General features: G+C 30.7%; 2 protein-coding genes across 2 annotated transcripts; both read left to right on the forward strand.

Annotated features, from left to right (window-relative positions):
* The first annotated feature begins 12,348 nt into the window (after positions 1-12,348).
* LOC134699545 (uncharacterized) lies at positions 12,349-13,953 on the forward strand. The gene has a single exon (XM_063561138.1). The coding sequence runs from the start codon at positions 12,349-12,351 to the stop codon at positions 13,951-13,953; it is 1,605 nt and encodes a 534-aa protein (XP_063417208.1).
* A 1,010-nt stretch (positions 13,954-14,963) lies between these two features.
* LOC134699446 (zinc finger protein 180-like) lies at positions 14,964-18,449 on the forward strand. The gene has a single exon (XM_063561042.1). It carries the CDS (start codon positions 15,018-15,020, stop codon positions 17,805-17,807), a length of 2,790 nt encoding a protein of 929 aa, XP_063417112.1. The 5' UTR covers positions 14,964-15,017; the 3' UTR covers positions 17,808-18,449.
* The last annotated feature ends 799 nt before the right edge of the window (positions 18,450-19,248 follow it).

Below are 19,248 nucleotides of genomic sequence, written 5' to 3' on the forward strand. Positions count from 1 at the left end.
AATTCGATCAATGAAACATTGTGCATTCTTATTTATACAGAACTAATATAGCTGCATTATCATGGTTATCCTGTCCCTTTTAATTGGTATATTATGTATCTCATATATTATTATATATTCTAAATATTCAACGCTGCATTTTATATAAAATTAATGGACTCTGATCCAGACAGTCTTTAGTTATAATTTGGAATTAAAGGGCGCGAGTAATCTCTGGTATAAATAAACTCATCATAGATACCAGGATTGAAACTTTATATTTACGCCAGACGCGCGTTTCGTCTAAAAAATGCTCATCAGTGACACTCGAATCAAAAAATGTTAAAAAGGCTAATTTAAAACAAGTACGAAGTTGAAGAGCATTGAGGACATGACGCAAGCTTCTCAATTTAAAGGGGTAAAATTTATTCTCTATTTCATACCTATTCCGTGCTATTTCTATTGTGGAGTTACCTTTGCAATTCATTATTCAAAGTGTAACAAAATTATGGGATGAGCAAATTGAACAAAAAAAAAACCCTTAGCAAATCTAATGGATAAATTGTCACATCTTTCTGTTCTAAGCTCTTTTGAATGATAAATATTCTACTACTCGAGCTTCTTATTGTATTTTAGACGCAGTCAGTACTAGCTGATTTCGCTATTGGTAAATAATGACTAATTTTTCTATTTCGAGAGAAATTCTTTTGATTTTTCAAAAACTATATATAAACTTTAGATATTTAATTTAGTCCAAATTTGATTATACAGCAATTTATATCGAAATGTCTGCTGACATATCCTTTTTCTTATTACTTTGCAATACATTTCTAAACTCTTTTTGTTCATAATCTACCATATGCAATTCAATATAGTTAATATATGTCTGTATACAAGAATAGATAGAAAAACATAGTCGAAACTTATCTCGTATTATTTCTATCTTTATATTCTATTCTATTCTTCTCATTTTTGCCCAATATTCTCTATTTTTTATATTTTTTTGTCCAATGTTCTCTATAGTTCTATATTCTCTATGCTTTGTCTTTATTTCTCTGATTTTTGAAGTTTGCCAATTTTTATGGCCTACTATTCTCTTTCAAGTCTGTTTACTCATCCAGACCCTCATATATATCAGCTGATCACTTTTGTTTATTTCGAATTGTTCCTAATGTTTGTAATGTCATTAGCTTCATTTTACACTTTTCTTAAAACTACATAACACACAAAATTTACCTGAATAACTGGGTGTTGAAGAATGAAGTTTGAATCTGTGCACTATCTTAATTACATGATCCTGTACAAAAACGACTTACGTCATCGTTTGCTTGTTTTTCTGTCTATCAGAGAAGAAAAATCACGAGCAATAAAAATATAATTCAAAACAAAAAAAAATCACAAAAATATTGAGCTTCGAGGAAATTCAACTTGGAAAGTCCCTAATCAAATGGCCAAATCAAGAAATCAAACACAACAAACGAATAGATATCTTGATTTTGGTACACTTTGGCATTTACCTTGTTGAGGATTTCATTCCATTGCTTTCAACTCGAAACAATTTCCCCTTTCTTTGGGCGGAAATGCAGAGGTTGTATAACAAGCAATATTTTACAATATTATTATATCGATATGTCGGTGAGGTGTGTTCCCATTTCGCCTTAGCTGTGAATTCCAGGTAAAAATATACTAAGGCCAGATGGGAATTGAACTAAGGCGAAATGTGAATTTAGATAAAAATATTAAATAAACAAATTAAACCTTTGTGTTTTAATAGCAATTTGAACAACATGTTATTAGGGATTTGTTTCTCTTTAATTATTTTTTTAAATAAAAGTGACCATTTTTATGATTTCAAAAGTTGTGATATCAAGGATTTGCATAGTTAATATACTATACAAATCCTTGGTGAAATCAAGAAAAATCTACAATAAAAAAATGCAGTTGAAAGTTGCTTCTCTTGAAATATTGTTTGTTGATGTTTAATAAAAGTTTTTTGAATTCATACAGTTAGAAAAATCAAAATAATTTAATTATCCTTTACATTAAACAACACAAAAAGTTAAATAGAAAGAAAAAAAACCTATTTTCCCACAAACTTGTTTAATTACTTAACAGAAACTTTAATAAAAAAAATATTAAAAAATCTCCAAAACTGTGCTAATTATATATATAAAGCAATATCCATGGTATTCAATGACTTGACTTCTTCAAGATTTGAACAAATTACCAATGTTTAGTTTATCATGAGATGCACAGACCAATGAGACTGCACAAAAACTGCCTTCATTCGAAAGCAGGAGATCAGCACTCTACCAGACAAAACTGCAATCACGTTTACCAAATACACACCTTGGAAAACGCACCACAGACTAAATTAATAACTGCACCAAGTTAACGTATACTTGTGATATGAAGAGAGGGCAGAAACCTACAACCAAACTGATATGAAGAGAGGGCAGAAACCTACAACCAAACTGGAACCACCACCAGACAGAAGGACCCAGGACAAAAAAGCATTTAGAGGTCTGGCATAACAAGATAAAAGAGACAGACAAAATAACACATCCAAATATATTTTAAATTATCAATGTGTTCAAGAAAGAGTAAGCAGCTTATGAGGCAAAGAAAGTCATGACAGTGTGCAGCAGGTGGCAAGATGAGAGGAAAAGCAAAAAAGTATAGATAAATAGAAGAAAGATTCACCACTTTAAAGGAAACCCTACACAATGGTAAAACAGACTATGATTCAGTATATATGGTGATGCAGCATCTTACATCCTCAAACTTGGAAACTGAATTAACCTTGAACATTAAAATGTGTATATCAGTGCCTTGTACTTGTATGTTATTTGTCTTTATTTATTCATTAAAATATGAAATGTTCATATCCAATTTGTCATCTCTAATAAGACTTTATTTACAAAATATAACACATTAGTAAAAAAAAAACACTTTCAGGAAAGAAAAAAAAAGGGCAACTACAAAAAGTGGGACATCAAAAAAAATATCAACTAATTGCAATACAAACAAAACATAACTTAATTTTATTGTTGACAGAAGCTCCCATTTCGCCTTAGTTAATTCTTGTGTACCTGCAAATTTGTACTAAGGCAAACTGGGATTAATTTTATATATAAATTTTGACAGCTAAGGTGAAATGAGGTGAACCCTACGTGCAACGATTTTGTTATTACAATTCGGCTTTCTTTAAACTATACTAACCAATCTAATTAAAATATTGGTCTGTGATTACATTATACTGCATATGAGTATAACGTAATCAGAAATCAATATTTTAATTAGATTTCTATATTAGCATATCTGGGTTCGATTGCCTAACTTTAGTCAAATTTCATGAAGAATGGGAGAATTCAACGACCCGAACATGCATAAACTATTTGCAACTGGACGTTAAGAAACCATGCAATAACCAACCAACACTACTTTAATAGCTGGCTCTGAGAGCCCTTCGTACAAAAATGTAGGATATCAAACACAAAATGTGTTTGAATATGATTATTAATTTTTGTGTCCATTTCATTAAGAATCAGCTGCATGTTTGATACTGGTTGGATATTCAATATCAAATAACTGTCCAGATTCAAAGCATTTCCATCAAGTTCATGTTTGCCCATTGAAATGCGGATGTGCTTGATCTACGATACTTCACCATAAAACGTAGTTTTGTTAAGTGTCGTCACTCGTGATACTACTTGAAAATTTAATTTTCACTTGAAATTTAATAAACAAAAATGAAATAATAACACTCATTATATTTTCATACATCAGATAGGGAATTTGTGGAAATAATTTTCATATTTTACATACATGTATCATTGTGGATTTATTAGAAGTGAACGCAAGGGAATTTGTGGAATTAATTTTCAAATTCTATATATTATTGTGGACTTATTAGCAGTGAACGCATCAAAATAGTTTTGAAATAAATCAATGCTCTATAATCTCATGATATTAAAAACCATTTCAGCAAATCAGTGATTTTTTCTTTTATTTCATTTCATTTATAATTCACAAATAGGACCATTATCAAAAGGTCGTTCAAAGATAGATATATAGTAATACGTCTTTGATCTGTAAACAACCAGGGACTTTCTATACTTTCTGTTAGTATATAGAAAGTCCCTGAAACAACTAAAGAAAGTTTAAAATATGTTTTCCTACATCGCGAATAAGAAAGTTTTTAGAGTATTCACCCTCGGTTACTTAGTTAGTTCGAACTCGTTTCTAACTGAGACTACTATAACACATGTGTTATCATGGTTATAGTAGTCTCAGTTTCTAATATAAAAATGAGAGTGACTTAAAACTAGATATATATATATATACAATATTCACTTTTTTAGGGTGTCGGGAAGACATTTTTAATTCTGAAAAAAACCCAGACCGTCGATCAGTTGTTTCAGATTATTTTTTTTTGCTTCATTTGAAATTTGGCGTATATCTAGTCTCATTTGGTCGCATTTCTTTATTTTCTTCAGTTATTCAGATAATTCAGTATATGTCCGTATTTTTTATGACAAAACGTGCAAATGTATAGGATGAGTACATGTATATATACATACTCAACTTTTGGTTTTGTCTAGTCTTCTTCTTTTTCTTCCATATTATAAGAGTTGGGTTCCTTGAATGAAACGTTTAAACTTTGCGGGACTACGTGTATCGAGCTTGTTTGATTTCTTATAAATTAATTATTCTATTCGAAATTTTCTCGGAGAATTTATATAACACGAGAGCTATAACACAATTATAGTAGTCTGCAAGTTCTTAAAACACAAATAGAGACTGGAGGTTTGGCTAGGATATGCTTAGGGCTTAGCATACACACCGAAATCATGACTTGTTTTGTTTCCGAAGGGGAGTGACACATAGGTTTATATTGCTTTACATAGGGTAAATTGAATTTCTAGCCACATAAGAGATGCATGGTTGGAGTCAGATTTTAATGTTTAATACAATTATCGAAGATAGGAAATAAATACGTGTTAATATTAACAATTATATGGGACGAGTTGTGAAAGGGCCGATTAAGTAGTGCAAGGAAATTATTCGGCCAATCAAAACGATTGTTTGTGAATAGATTAGAGTTCATAAAATAGGAGGGTTAAATCACAAAGAATACTTGAATGAGATCACAAAGACATATATATGTACAAAAATGATATGATATGATTTTGTTGTAAGTTCTGAAAGTTGATTAAACAATAAATATTATACGTACAACCTTAAAAAGTTTAGAAATTACAGAAACAGGTGCTTATATTAGTTCGAGAGTTATAAAATGTAAATAATTATTTCACTGTCTTTCTTATTATAAAGTATGTACAAATGATCTGATCAACCAGTTGTGGGTGTGTCCGACATGAAGAATAAAACCTTTACGTTATAAAATAATATCGCCCAGTAAAAATACTGAAACATTTTGCAAGAGAGGTTGCTGGTTAACCTGAAAATATTGCCAAGCTATCATTGTGTTTGAGTTCGTCTTTGGTCGAATAAGAAGTGTAACATGTTTGGCTTATGAACTATATGTTCGTATCCATTTTCACAGAATCTGAGATACGCCAATATCAATCTTTTAATTCACTCAAAACTTACTACAACTTCAAGACTTTACTTAAAAACCACGAAACCAACCTTTAAACTTTGAAACTTAATAAAGGAACAACGATATTTACACAATTATCTTTGTATCAAAAAGAAATCTGAAAACTATAACCTCTATTTATCCTTGATCCTTTCACTGACTCCGAGGTCCCAACTGATTTGACAAACAATTATATAAAACCGGCTTAAGAACAAGCTTTAAAAATCCTAGGTTCTTGAAACACCTAGTTTTGAGACACCCAGTCTCTGAGACACCTAGTCCTGAAATGACTAGTCTCTGAAGCACCTAGTTCCTGAGACAACTAGTTTTAAAGTACCTAGTCTCCGGAGCACCTACATTTGTAAGTCACCAGATTATTACAAGCTATCTGTTCGAGGGACTGCGACCATTCCCGAGGGAAATTACAGTGTCGGAACAACCCGAGAGCTTCTAATAATTTTAATACTTAGTCTCCTAAGCACCAAAGTCACCAGACTATTACAAACCACCTGTTCGAGGGAAATTACAGTATCGGAACAACCCAGTAGCTTGCAACAATCGTAAAGACTTCAAAAACCGCTTGCTTCAAAACCACAAGCTTTCAACTCAACTAGGTTTACAAACTTCTCAATTCTAACTTCTTTATTTGCTGGTACATGTATTTTCTTCCCGATGTTTAACCATCAACGGCCAAATAACAAATGAGCGAACTCGCACTATGAATCAGTGTCTTTATAAACCAAGAGTGTGGACCTCGAAGAGAGCACCCTAGTAACAATTAATGCGTCTCATAACAACCAAGGATAAAAGAATAATTCTATATGTATTTATCGTTAACGCAATATTCAAACGGGTAATCTATGATAGATAACAATTCAACGATAAATTACAAATGTTGTCTTATGCCTACATGTAAATGCATTTTTGTCACAGAAGTTTCTAAAAGTGTTGTCATTGCCTATGGCCCATCATAAAATTTTGTTTGAGCTATTTTATTATCACCTAACACTGCGTTACCAGGCGTGAATCAAGCCATTTTAAAAAGGGGGGTTACCAGCCCAGGACAAAGGGGGGTGGGGGTGTTTGGGGTTGTCCAACTATATGTCCCCATTCAAATGCATTGATCGGCCAAAAAAGGGAGGTTCAAACTGCTGGATTCCCCTCCCCTGATCCTCTAATGGATACACCACTACAATGACATTAAAATTCCATCTAACCATATCATGCTTACACATTACAATATTTATTTTTTTTTTTTAAATTTGACTTACATTCTTCAATCTATAAAGAATATTTATACATGTACAGTGGAGTCCCTGCATGGTGACTGAGCGGCTAGTGATGTCACACATTTTCTGATTTGCTTATATTGGCCAATATAACACAATCTTTATAGAATCTTTCTTGTATTGTTTAGAATTATGTCAGTATGTATTCAAAAACAAAATTAAGTAAATTTATAAATACTATCTGGTGATTAGCTACATGTATATTTACTTAATTTAGCCAATTTCTGATAAAAAAATTACATCATCATATTAAATTTGTTTTAATCAAGTCAAATTTTAATCAGATTGAATAAATTTTGCTCTGCATCCTTGGCAACTTATATATATATGTTTGATTCAAATTCAACTAAATTTTGTACTGTAAATTTTTTCTTTTAAATATTCAAAATAATAAATTTTTAGAAAGCATGCACAAAATCGCCCCACATTTGAAAAAACGTCTAATAAACAAGGAGTTTCCTCATTTTGGACACACGCTTACTTAACTCGAAATCTTATGGGTGAAACCATACAAACAGAAGATTTCACAAAAAAAAAGTGTATAATAAATTTTTTCAGTGGCACACAATATTATCTGATTATTGGTTTTAATTAAGTAAGGTCATAATTCTTTTGTGCGAGGATACACTAGACTGCACAGTATATATACAGGATTTAGATGTAAAAACAAAGGAGAAGGTCTTGTAAGAGCTTACTTCAGACAAAAAGTTGAAATACATCTGATGAAAGATTTTTCTTCCAATTTTGAAATGTTTTAAACCCTGAAGTGTCTACTTCATTCGGTTCAATTGGTTAATGTAAAAGATGTGGACTGACTTTGACAATAAAAAACGCTCAAATTCAAGCTTTAAACATGTTAATTAAGAAAAAATCATTACACTGGTATGCCATTTGACCACAATTTTAGACAATTTTTTTGAAAAATGGAAGTGGTTCCATTCATTTTCATGATTTTCACCCTCAACATTTATATATATGTAGTAGATTATTATTAAAAACAAATATATTTAAATATTAAGACTGAACACAAGTGTGGCCTCATTCATTTTAGTGAAAAACACTTAAAATTAACACAAATGTTTAAATTGAGTTGTCTCTCTTTAATCATGTTAATTAAGAAATAATTCATGGAAGCCAAAGATTGTTAGAAATTAACACATGGCCTGGGCCTTGATATTCAAATTTTATCCTGATGGCTAGCAAGGCATTAAAATTATCGAATATCACTGCCCAAGCCATGTGTAAATTTCCAACAATTATGGCTTTCATGAATTATTTCAATTCTTATAGAACAAATACGGTCATTAAAATACTGAAGGGAGGGTTGGTTTAGTGTGTGTGTGTGGCTGATCTTTTTACTCCCTGTTAGATAAAGCTCAAATATCTAATAAATCCGTAGCTTGCATGGGTTATTTCGTGAATAACCGCTAGAAAAAAATTTAATTCTTCTAATTCTCAAACCCAACATTTGCCATTTTTGATTTACATGATTTTCTCGTAAGCTTCCATCAAATCCAAATTGACATTTCGTAACTAAGGAGTAGCCATGTTGACTTGCTGAAATAAGTAAATATGCAAATAATGCAATAGAAAATAAAACAAAACCTACCTCAAAAATCATTTTTAATAGAATATCATATGAATTTCAATGGTTCACGTGACACAAAAAACTTTCAACTTTAGCGGTTTCATTTGTATGACATGATGTTTTGAAATGACTTTAATGTCCAAAAAAAATAATAGACTTTTGCCATGTTTGCTGAGTTTTATTTTATTTTTGTTTTGTTGATTTCTCAGAGCTCTTGTGCATAACTACTTTTTATTATGCTTCCGAATAAGAATAACAGTAAAATCAGCAAAGGGTCTTCATGGTCTACAAATGTAGGTTTCAATACATGTAGATTTACTTGGGAAGTATATTGTAACAGCAATTATTATGTTTATCTCTGAGTCTACGCAAAGTATAGATATATTGAGAATTTTATCACAGTGTTGTTTACAAAGCGAAAGAAGCACGTCATTCATGTGTTATATAAGAATAACAGTTTTGGTTATGAACAAAATATTTGTTTTTATCTGATATCAATGTATATATTCATGATATTATAATAAAATTGAGAATGGAAATGGGAAATGTGTCACAGAGACAACAACCTGACCATAGAACAGACAACAGCAGAAGGTCACCAACAGGTCTAACCGTCTTCAATGCAGCGAGAAATTCTCGCAACCAGAGGCGTCCTTCAGCTGCCCCTAAAACAAATATATATACAAGTTCAGTGATAATGAATGCCATACTAAACTCCAAATTGTACACAAGAAACTAAAGTTAAAAATAATACAAGACTAACAAAGGCCAGAGGCTCCTGACTATGGACAGGCGCAAAAATGTGGTGGGGTTAAACATGTTTATGAGATCTCAACCCTCTAGCTTATGTAGAAAAGTAAACGCATAACAATACGCACATAAAATTCAGTTTAAGAGATCTAAGTCTGAGTCTGATGTCAGAAGATGTAACCAAAGAAAATAAACAAAATGACAATAATACATAAATAACAACAGACTACAAGCCATGCTAGCAGTTAACTGACATGCCAGCTCCAGACTTCAATTAAACTGATTGAAAGATTACATGTATGTCTTCATCATATGAATATCAGGCACAATCCTTCCCATTAGGAGTTTATTATCATACCATCATAACATATATCATGTCTATATATAAGAAGAACATAACCTATGGCATGCCAACTCCTGGTTATTAAACAAATAACAAAGGAATATATAGAAAATGAAGATGTGGTATGATTGCCAATGAGACTTGTAACTCTCCACTGGAAACTAAATGACATAGGAGCTAACAATTATAGGTTGCCTTCAACAGGGAGAAAAACTCATACTGCATAAGTCAGCTATAAAAGGCCCTGAAATGACAAATGTAAAACAATTCAAATGGTAAAAACTAACGGCCTGATTTTTTTGTTTATAAATGTTAAATACTATGAACGGATAGAAAATTAATAAACAGCAACAAACAACAACTACTGTATGCCATTTGTGTACAATTAGCCACATAATGTAAAACAAGCTTTAAGAGAATGTGAAAATGTATTCATTTTGTAGTCATTGGTCATGTTGGTAGTCATGGTAGTTGGCCATTTATACATATTCTTTTTTACACAAGTCTGGAGAGTTGTCTCATTGGCACTCGCACTACATCTTCCTATATATATATACATGTAGATTGTATTGAAAACATTACAAGTACTTATGTTAACAATTATAAATATGATAAATCAGATGTGGAGTATTCACGTATTGGTTTATACACACACCAAATGTAGGTATAGATCCAAGATTTTAAAATAGGGGGACCCTCTGGTAAGTCAATGTTGGAATGATACTTGTAAAAAATTTATGCATATATACACATTACAATGTATCATATATGAACCTCCATAATGGGGAGGCAACAGTTGATTGTCTTTTTGTCTTTTTTTTTTGGCATGGTGTTGTCAGTTTCTTTTTTAACTTATGCGTTTAAAAATCCCATTGGTATCTTTTTAACATGTTTAAAGATCGTAACAAACTTTTATGAATGTATCTTGTATTCATACAACATGTACAATGTTTAATGACTTGTGTATACTTTTTCTGTTTTTTAGATGACTACAAGATGGAGGGTGTACATTATAAAAGATCTAGACAGACCTGTACAATGTTTAATGACTTGTGTATACTTTTTCTGTTTTTTAGATGAATACAAGATGGAGGGTGAACATGATAAAAGATCTAGACAGACATGTACAATGTTTAATGACTTGTGTATACTTTTTCTGTTTTTTAGATGAATACAAGATGGAGGGTGAACATGATAAAAGATCTAGACAGACATGTACAATGTTTAATGACTTGTGTATACTTTTTCTGTTTTTTAGATGAATACAAGATGGAGGGTGAACATGATAAAAGATCTAGACAGACATGTACAATGTTTAATGACTTGTGTATACTTTTTCTGTTTTTTAGATGAACACAAGATGGAGGGTGTACATGTTAAAAGATCTAGACAGACATGAACCATGGTAAACCTACAAAATAAAATAAAAGATATATAAAGGTCAGCATACACTATTTTTTTCATGTCCTTGCCTTTTTTACTCTGTAGCTGATTGCTATATACCATATGAATATGAATCTGGAATAATTCAGAATTCTGGCACTTGTTTAGAATTTTTGATTAAAACTTATCCCAACTAAATAGGGTAAGCCTTGTGTGCATGGCTAAGGTTAATTTCACTTTCACTAATATTTAAGTGAATACTGACTAACTCTCATTGTCCATATACATGTCATGCATGTAGTTGGGTTAGTTTTTTTCATCATATTTTTCTTATCAATTTTCAAGAATTCCAAAATATTCCAGGTTCAAATAATTCCTTGTTTTTTCCTTGTTGTTGAATGCTGGGTGTACAGTTGCCCAGAATTGCTTACATCCAGTTTATTTGAACTTTGGTTTTATACTTTATGAGAACAAAGTTTTAAATCATGTTAGTTTTGGTATAGCTTGATGTTTGCTTCTGCAATAGAATAGTCATTGATCTATTCATCATATGTACACCGTCAAGACAGTCTTCAACAATATATAAATGAATTAAATAAAATAAAATTGTGTAATAGAGTGTTGATATGTAATTTAAAAAAATCATACGCAATATACATGATATACAAAAAGTACATGAATATTAAACATTTTAAACCACCAATACCCAGCTAAAAATATGGCTTACAACATGTACAAGACATTGTATCTCAAATAGCTACATGAACAATGAACATGTGTTTTCAAATTAAGACACCTCAAAAGATCAGCTATTTTTTTATTTTTTCCTTATACTCAAAAGAATAAACCTAAGCATAATCATAATAAATCTCTTATGATAAGGTAAATAAAATATCCAGGTGGTACCTGACAATACAGGGAGATAACTCTGTAAAATCAGCTAAACTTTTTAATCGCATTGTATTGTTAAGGAAATATAAAGCTTCTCAATGATCAAAAATAGTGTTTGTCAAACTGCTATACATGCTATATACTGTGGATTCCTTATTATTCGTTGGATACCAATTTTCATGGATTTCGTTGGAACAGTTGAACTACGAAATTTAATGTTCAAAGAATGACAATTTTCAATAGGCTTGTATGTAGATTTCAGCAAAACCATGAAATCAAATATCCACTAACATGTTAGTTTTCCTCAATCCACGAAAATTAGTACCCACCAAAAATAAATGAATCCACAGTATCCAATGAAATTTTTACAAGAAAGTGTGTGGTTCCAGGTGTTTCAAATTTTTATATTTTTTGTCAAAATTTTATGAAATTCAATGGGTCAAATTTATTTTAGTCAAGGTGTAAGTTATTGGATTATCTTATCTATATTATCTATATTATTTAATCTCTAATGGAAAGCATGAAAGACCTTAATTATTTTTGGGAAATCTCAGGTTTAAAAATTAACTACAGTAAAACCCAGGTTGTATGGATTGGCAGTATGAAATACAGTCAGAATGAACTTTGTACTAGCTTAAACTTATCATGGGGTAAACATAATTTTTCGTACCTTGGAATAGACTTTGATGTAGATTTATCAAAGATGATACGATTAAATTATGATAAAAAAATATTGGAGATTGAATCTCTTTTAAAGCAATGGAGCAAGAGAAACTTAACTCCAATTGGGCGTATTACAGTGGTTAAAACATTGGCATTACCAAAGCTAATCCATCTGTTTTCATCATTGCCAAATCCAGACTCTAGATTTATTAAAAAACTTGATAACTTGTTTTATAGTTTTGTTTGGCAAAAACCAGTTGGTAAAGTTAAGAGAGAAACATTAGTTAAAGATTATTTTGAAGGGGGTCTAAAAATGATTTGTTTGAAACCTTTCATAAAATCACAAAAATGTACATGGGTTAGAAGATTGATCAATAATAAAAAATTACAGGACACTCTTGCTTTCTATGGGATTGATTCTGACTTATTAGAAAATACAGGTGCCAAAAACATAGAAAAAAGTATGAATGTATGCACAAATCCATTTTGGAAAGATGTTTTGAGTGCCTGGAAAGAAATTGTTTCATTAAATATTGAATATACATGGGAATATTTTTTGAATATGCCTTTATGGTTTAATGAGAAAATTGAAATAGAAAATGATGTTGTTTTCTACAAAGACTGGTATGACAAAGGTGTACACATTGTAAATGATTTATTAGATGAAGCCGGAGAATTTTTTTCTCTGACTGAATTCCAGAAGGTGTATCAAATACGTACAGATTTTCTGAAATATTATGGCTTAATAAAATGTGTTAAACAGTATTCACAACAGTTTGGTAAAAATGCTACATCGCCAATTAAGAATTGTTACCCAAGCATTCCTAATAATATCAAGATTTTTTTTAAACATAAAAAAGGTTCCAAAGATATGTACCTCATATTGAGAAAAAATCTTACGGAACCAACAAATAAAATGAAAATTATGGAAAAGTTTGGTGTCACTAATGATGAAATGAAACTCATTTATACACTTCCATTTAAAACTACTACAAATAGTAGAGCACAGTGGTTTCAATACAGGATAAACCACTTAGTTTTGACTACTAATTATTTTCTGGAAAAAATAAAACTTGTACAAAGCCCTCTTTGTACTTTTTGTAATATACAACCAGAAACCATTATACACTTATTGTGGGAATGTGAAGAAGTACAAATTTTGTTAGAAAATTTTGATACATGGACTTCATCTACAGCACACATAACACTTAACTATAATTGTAAGACTTTTGTATTTGGTATTTTTGATGTTAGAAACTGTATTGTACAAAATAAGATATTGCTCTGTATTAAGTATTATATTTATTCAAGTCGATGTTTGAAAAAAGTTCTATCACTTCAGGCACTCAAGCATAAGTTAAATGATCTGTATTGTACTGAAAAAAATGTAGCTATTTCCAAACAAAACCAAGAACAGTTTGAGAAAGAATGGAATAGCTGGCACTTTCTGTGTTTATACTGAGAACAATCACACAAATACATGAGACTTTTATTTTTAAATTTGCTAATGAAAACCTATAAATCTGGCTCTTTACTTTCCACCTTTCTTGAATCAGAAACCATATAAGGGCAGTAATATATAGAGCAAACCACAGATGACCAATTCTTCTTTTTTTTGTTTCTTTTTTTTTCTAAAAATTTCAAACTTGTATTTGTTCTTTTGTTAGATATTTTTTTGTTACTTTTTTGACAAACTTTTGATTTTTTTTCTTTTATTTTTCTCTATCCATTTTTTTTCTTCTTCAAAATTTTACTATAGAAAATAAAACAAAACATAGACAAATTAGTTTGCAGCAGAAAACTCAAACTGTTCTTTAGAATTAGTAATTGTAAGAATTATTAAAATTAACTTAATTATAATTATCTGTAATTGTATTACCTGCATTGTAAAGAATAATTTATATACTTTTGTATATTATCATGATCATGTATTGTGTTTTGATAAAATAAAATAAATATAAAAAAAAAGGTGTAAGTTATTATGTAACGACAGATGTCTATAGAAAATGTTAAGCTCTATCACATGCTCAAACTCAAACTTCAGAAATACTCAGTTGCTTTGCTTTAATGCAGAGTACTAATTACCTGTAAGACTAATCTTTCTGAAAACAAAAGTAAGTAAATAAATCCCTCATATATATATGTTAAATATGATTGCTAATATAAATATTCAGAATTACTGCCTCAGGTGAAAAATCCTTGCCATCTTTGATGTCTTGTCACATGCATTACCTTTATAGACATGTAATTAGTGAAAGTAAACATGCTAAAATTAAAGTAAAGCTAACTCACAATTGACTAAATTGTGTAAAAATTTATTTGTACACATAAGTCACAATTGGTACCATTGATGTTAATTATATAAGATACATGTAGAATATGTTTATAAATATTTACTTATCTAACCTCCTATACATTTCTAGGAATGTAATTGGTTAAAAGCAACTGTTTTTTTTTTATATTTTCAGAGCTGGATTTCAGAAGAATATCAAATAAAAAAGTCCAGCATAATATCAAGAATTTCCAATGGAAAGTAAAAAGGATAATGGACTCAGTATTTATATCAAAACAGAACCAAATGACCATGGCGATTACCTTCCAGAAAATAGATCGGAAAATTTTGCATGTTCAAGTTACCATGGTTATGCTGAAAAGAATAGAATAAGTATGGGTAAAAGACCAGAACATTATGAGTATGATGCCTTTAAGGCTAAATATGCATCTGAAAATAATATGATTTATGCAGAATACAATAGACCAAATTTAAAACGAAACAATGAACATGAATATGATGGTTTTCAACTTGAAAATAGCTCAGAAACTAACACAGACATTTTGACAGATAAGAATAACAAGGAAAAAAACAGACTTGCTATAAATAGACCGAAAAGTCCAAATGAATATAATGCCTTCTTGTCTAAAATTAGATCAAAAGCTGACGAATATATGAACTACACAGAAAATCTCATAACAGATTCTAGTGTAAGAGTTAATGAATATGAGCAGAACCATTCTAAAAATAGATCTGAAGATGTTGCCATTGACTACAGTCTGGTACAAGAAATAAAAAAGGAACCAGTTGAGGATTACCATTGCCTTTCTGAAGCAGAAATCAAAGATGCTATGTACATGCATCAAAATTTACAAATAAACCAAGAAAAACCTATTCAGAGTCAAATTTTCGTTGAAAACACTGAAAATGGAACTCAACTTAGTTTAAACTCTAATACCAAAGATAATCCTGATCTTGTGAGAAACAGAGCATATAAAGATGAAATGATGCATATCACCGATAATTCTAGAGCAGCTGATTTAGATTTAAACAAAGAGATATGCAAAGCAGTTGAAAGAGAAATTCGTGAAAATACTGGTTTAGTAAACAAGGAAAAACAAGCACCGCAAATCTCTAATACAGATATGACACAGATAAGGGATAAATTTGAAGGTCAAAGAAACGAATCCAAAGATGATAAAAATTGTGAACCTATTGATAAACCAGGATTAAGAAATTCTGACGATACCTTGAAGTATTATGCCAGGACGTGTACAGACATAATCAATGCATCAATAGCAGGTATAATAAACTCTGAGGCTACGAAAAAGTGTGAAGTTGGGGAAGTGAAAAACAAAAGAAAAAGAAGAAGTCCAAAGTTCAATTCAAATTCAAATACAAATTCAGAGGAACATTTAAAAAGCAGTGAAACGTTTGAGGAAAGTATGTATATAATAAACAGTTCATCACCAGTGTTTTCGAACACAGCTGATCAGACGAATGTTAGTGCAGAGACTAAATCAGCTAAAGGAAAATCACCGTGGATTTGTCAAACTTGTGGTAAAGAATTTTTGCATTTCTCACGTTTAAAGACACACACAAGAACGCATACTGGCGAAAAACCATTCATCTGTGGAACATGTGGAAAGAGCTATGCCAGTGCAGCTAGCCTGGCCAATCATGTTAGAGTCCATACGGGAGAAGAATTCACTTGTAGTACGTGTGGAAAAACCTTTGTTAACCCAGCAAATTTAAAGTTGCATCTTCGAACGCACTCGGGTGAAAAACCATACATCTGTGCTACGTGTGGCAAAGCATTTGCTCAGTTGGTACATCTACGTTTACATGATAGAACCCATACTGGTGAAAAACCGTTCATCTGTCAAATATGTGGCGTAGGATTCAGTCAAGCATCAAATCTGAGATATCACAAGCAGACGCACACTGATGAAAAACAATATCACTGTAATATTTGTGGTAAGGGATTCAATCGGCCGGATTATCTTAAAGATCATGAACAAACACATTCAGGGGATAAAACTCATGTCTGTGACATTTGTGAAAGAGGGTTTAGTAGGCTTAAGGATTTTCAAGCTCATCTTCGAACACATACAGGTGAAAAACCATATATTTGTCACATATGCGGAATAGGCTTTTGTCAATCAGGAAATCTTGCATCTCATGTTCGAACGCACAGTGGCGAAAGACCATACCCATGTACTACTTGTGGAAGAGAATTCAATCGCTGGTCGAATCTGAAGTCACATGTTCAAACGCACAATGAAGAAAAACGATTCAGTTGCAAAATATGCGGGAAAGGATTTAATCGACAAGATCGACTGAAGAAACATGGTAGAATACATTCGAGGGATGGAAGTTTTAAATCTTTAGATGGTATGGACATGACCGAGGATGATGTTAAATCCGACGCACCTATGGAAAACGAAGATCTAGAAGAACCTGAATCTCACCTGAGAAATAATGAAAAGTGTTCAGTAGACATGGTAGACATGGACAGTGAACAAGAAGTGGGAGAAAGTCTGGAAAATGTCCAAAGATCTGAAGAGAATTTGGAAAAGGGAGGCAAATTAACAGTAAAACTTTGGAAAAACCAAGAATTTTCTAAAAATTTTAAAGATGTTCAAAGATCCACAATAATAAATAATGGAAAATCCATAGAAAACTTTGTAAATATTGACAAGGAACACAAATTTGGAGAAAATTGGGAAATGAATCAAAGATCTGAGGTAAATATGGGAAATAATCAAAATTCTACAGTGGACATGACAAAAGACCATAAACATGATCAACCTAAAAATTATAAAAATATTGAAAAATCTGCGATGAACGTGATAAACAATGAGAAATCGGCTGAACATTTTGAGAAAAATGAAAAATCTCAAATAAACATGGACAATTCTGGGAATTCTTTTGAAACCTTGAAAAATGAAAACAAAACACTGTGTGCACTGGGTTGTAGTAATAATAAGAATTCTGATGGACAGGATAAAACTGAAATTAATGTTATGGAACATGATGGATAATAATAAGTTTTAGTGTTTCAGTGTGTACAATGTATATATCTAGCCCTAGAATAACCATATTAGTTAGAAAAAAACAATATTTGTAATTGTAAAAGAGGTTGCTGGAGTGCAGGATTTTCAATTAATAAACCTTTTATTGTCATGACTTATATCAAATATAAAAATATATATTGACATGTTTGATAAACATGATAAATTCTAACAGAATAGTACTATTGTCATGATTGTTACAGTTTTACCTTTTTTATTATTCATGTTTAACTTTTTAATATACTTTTTTGTAATTTATTAAATAAATTTTTATTTTTATTCAACATTATTCAAACATTTTTTTTGATGTTGAATTTCAACTGGGAATGCTGTAGATTTTGGGTGATAATATATATAATTATTATCTGCAGGATTATAGTATACAAAATTTAATGTTATACATCATTGTACATACATGTAAGGATTGTAATTTTCATGCCTTTAATTTCAATTAAAGAATGCAATATTTAATATTTCGATAGCAATCTTGGTTTCTTATTTAGCAAATGTTAAAATTTGAATGATGCCTTCTGTGGATTTTTCAAATTAAACATGTTAAAACATTTTCATGAAGTTTCACATAAAAAAACAAGTTTTTTTTCAATATCTATCTATGTGACATGGAGACATAAATTTTCCAAATGTAAAGAAAAAATATTAGTCAGTGCTTGCTTGTGAATTAAATTATTTTTTTTAATAATATATTTTGAATGCTAGCTAAAAATACATGATATATAGACAAATGTTAGAAGAATAAAAACCAGCTCATTTTGCTTTTGATCAACATGATCAATGATTGTTATTTTTTTCTGACTTTTTCTTAATTACATACCACTTAAAGTTTTATTTTAGTACGCCATGTATGGTGATTTTTTTTAACTACCAACCATCTCAAATATATACATGATATATGTTTCTCAATATTTTTTTTAATTTCCCTTTTAACATGTTTAAATATACTAATTGTACATGTTATCAATCATGGTATTGCTATATCTGAACTATTAAATGCTATTTATAAGGATCTTGTAATTTGAAATTGAGCTGTTAACACCCTTTCTCATGGGTAATAATTATACAAGTTATTTTTCATCACTTGAAGATGTATATTAATTAACTTTTATAAGTAAATAAGACTGTTGGTTTTCCCATTTGAATGGTTTTACACAAGTAATTTTGGGGCCCTTTATAGCTTGTTGTTTGATGTGAACCAAGGCTCCTTGTTGAAGGCTGTACATTAACCTATAATGGTTAACTTTTTTGAAATTGTTATTTGGATGGCGAGTTGTCTCATTGGCACTCACACCACATCTTCCTATATATCTATTGTAAGATTTTATTTTTATTTTCAAGATTTGAATTATCTCCCTTTAAAAAGCATGTACTTATACATCTTATACAAGTTAAGTAT

The sequence above is a fragment of the Mytilus trossulus genome, unplaced genomic scaffold, assembly GCF_036588685.1.
Source record: "Mytilus trossulus isolate FHL-02 unplaced genomic scaffold, PNRI_Mtr1.1.1.hap1 h1tg000070l__unscaffolded, whole genome shotgun sequence".
In the NCBI taxonomy this organism is placed as follows: domain Eukaryota; kingdom Metazoa; phylum Mollusca; class Bivalvia; order Mytilida; family Mytilidae; genus Mytilus; species Mytilus trossulus.

Excerpts from the sequence above, each read along its gene's own strand:
- LOC134699545 (XM_063561138.1), top strand. The coding sequence starts at position 12,349 with ATGAAAGACCTTAATTATTTTTGGGAAATCTCAGGTTTAAAAATTAAC.
- LOC134699446 (XM_063561042.1), top strand. The coding sequence starts at position 15,018 with ATGGAAAGTAAAAAGGATAATGGACTCAGTATTTATATCAAAACAGAA.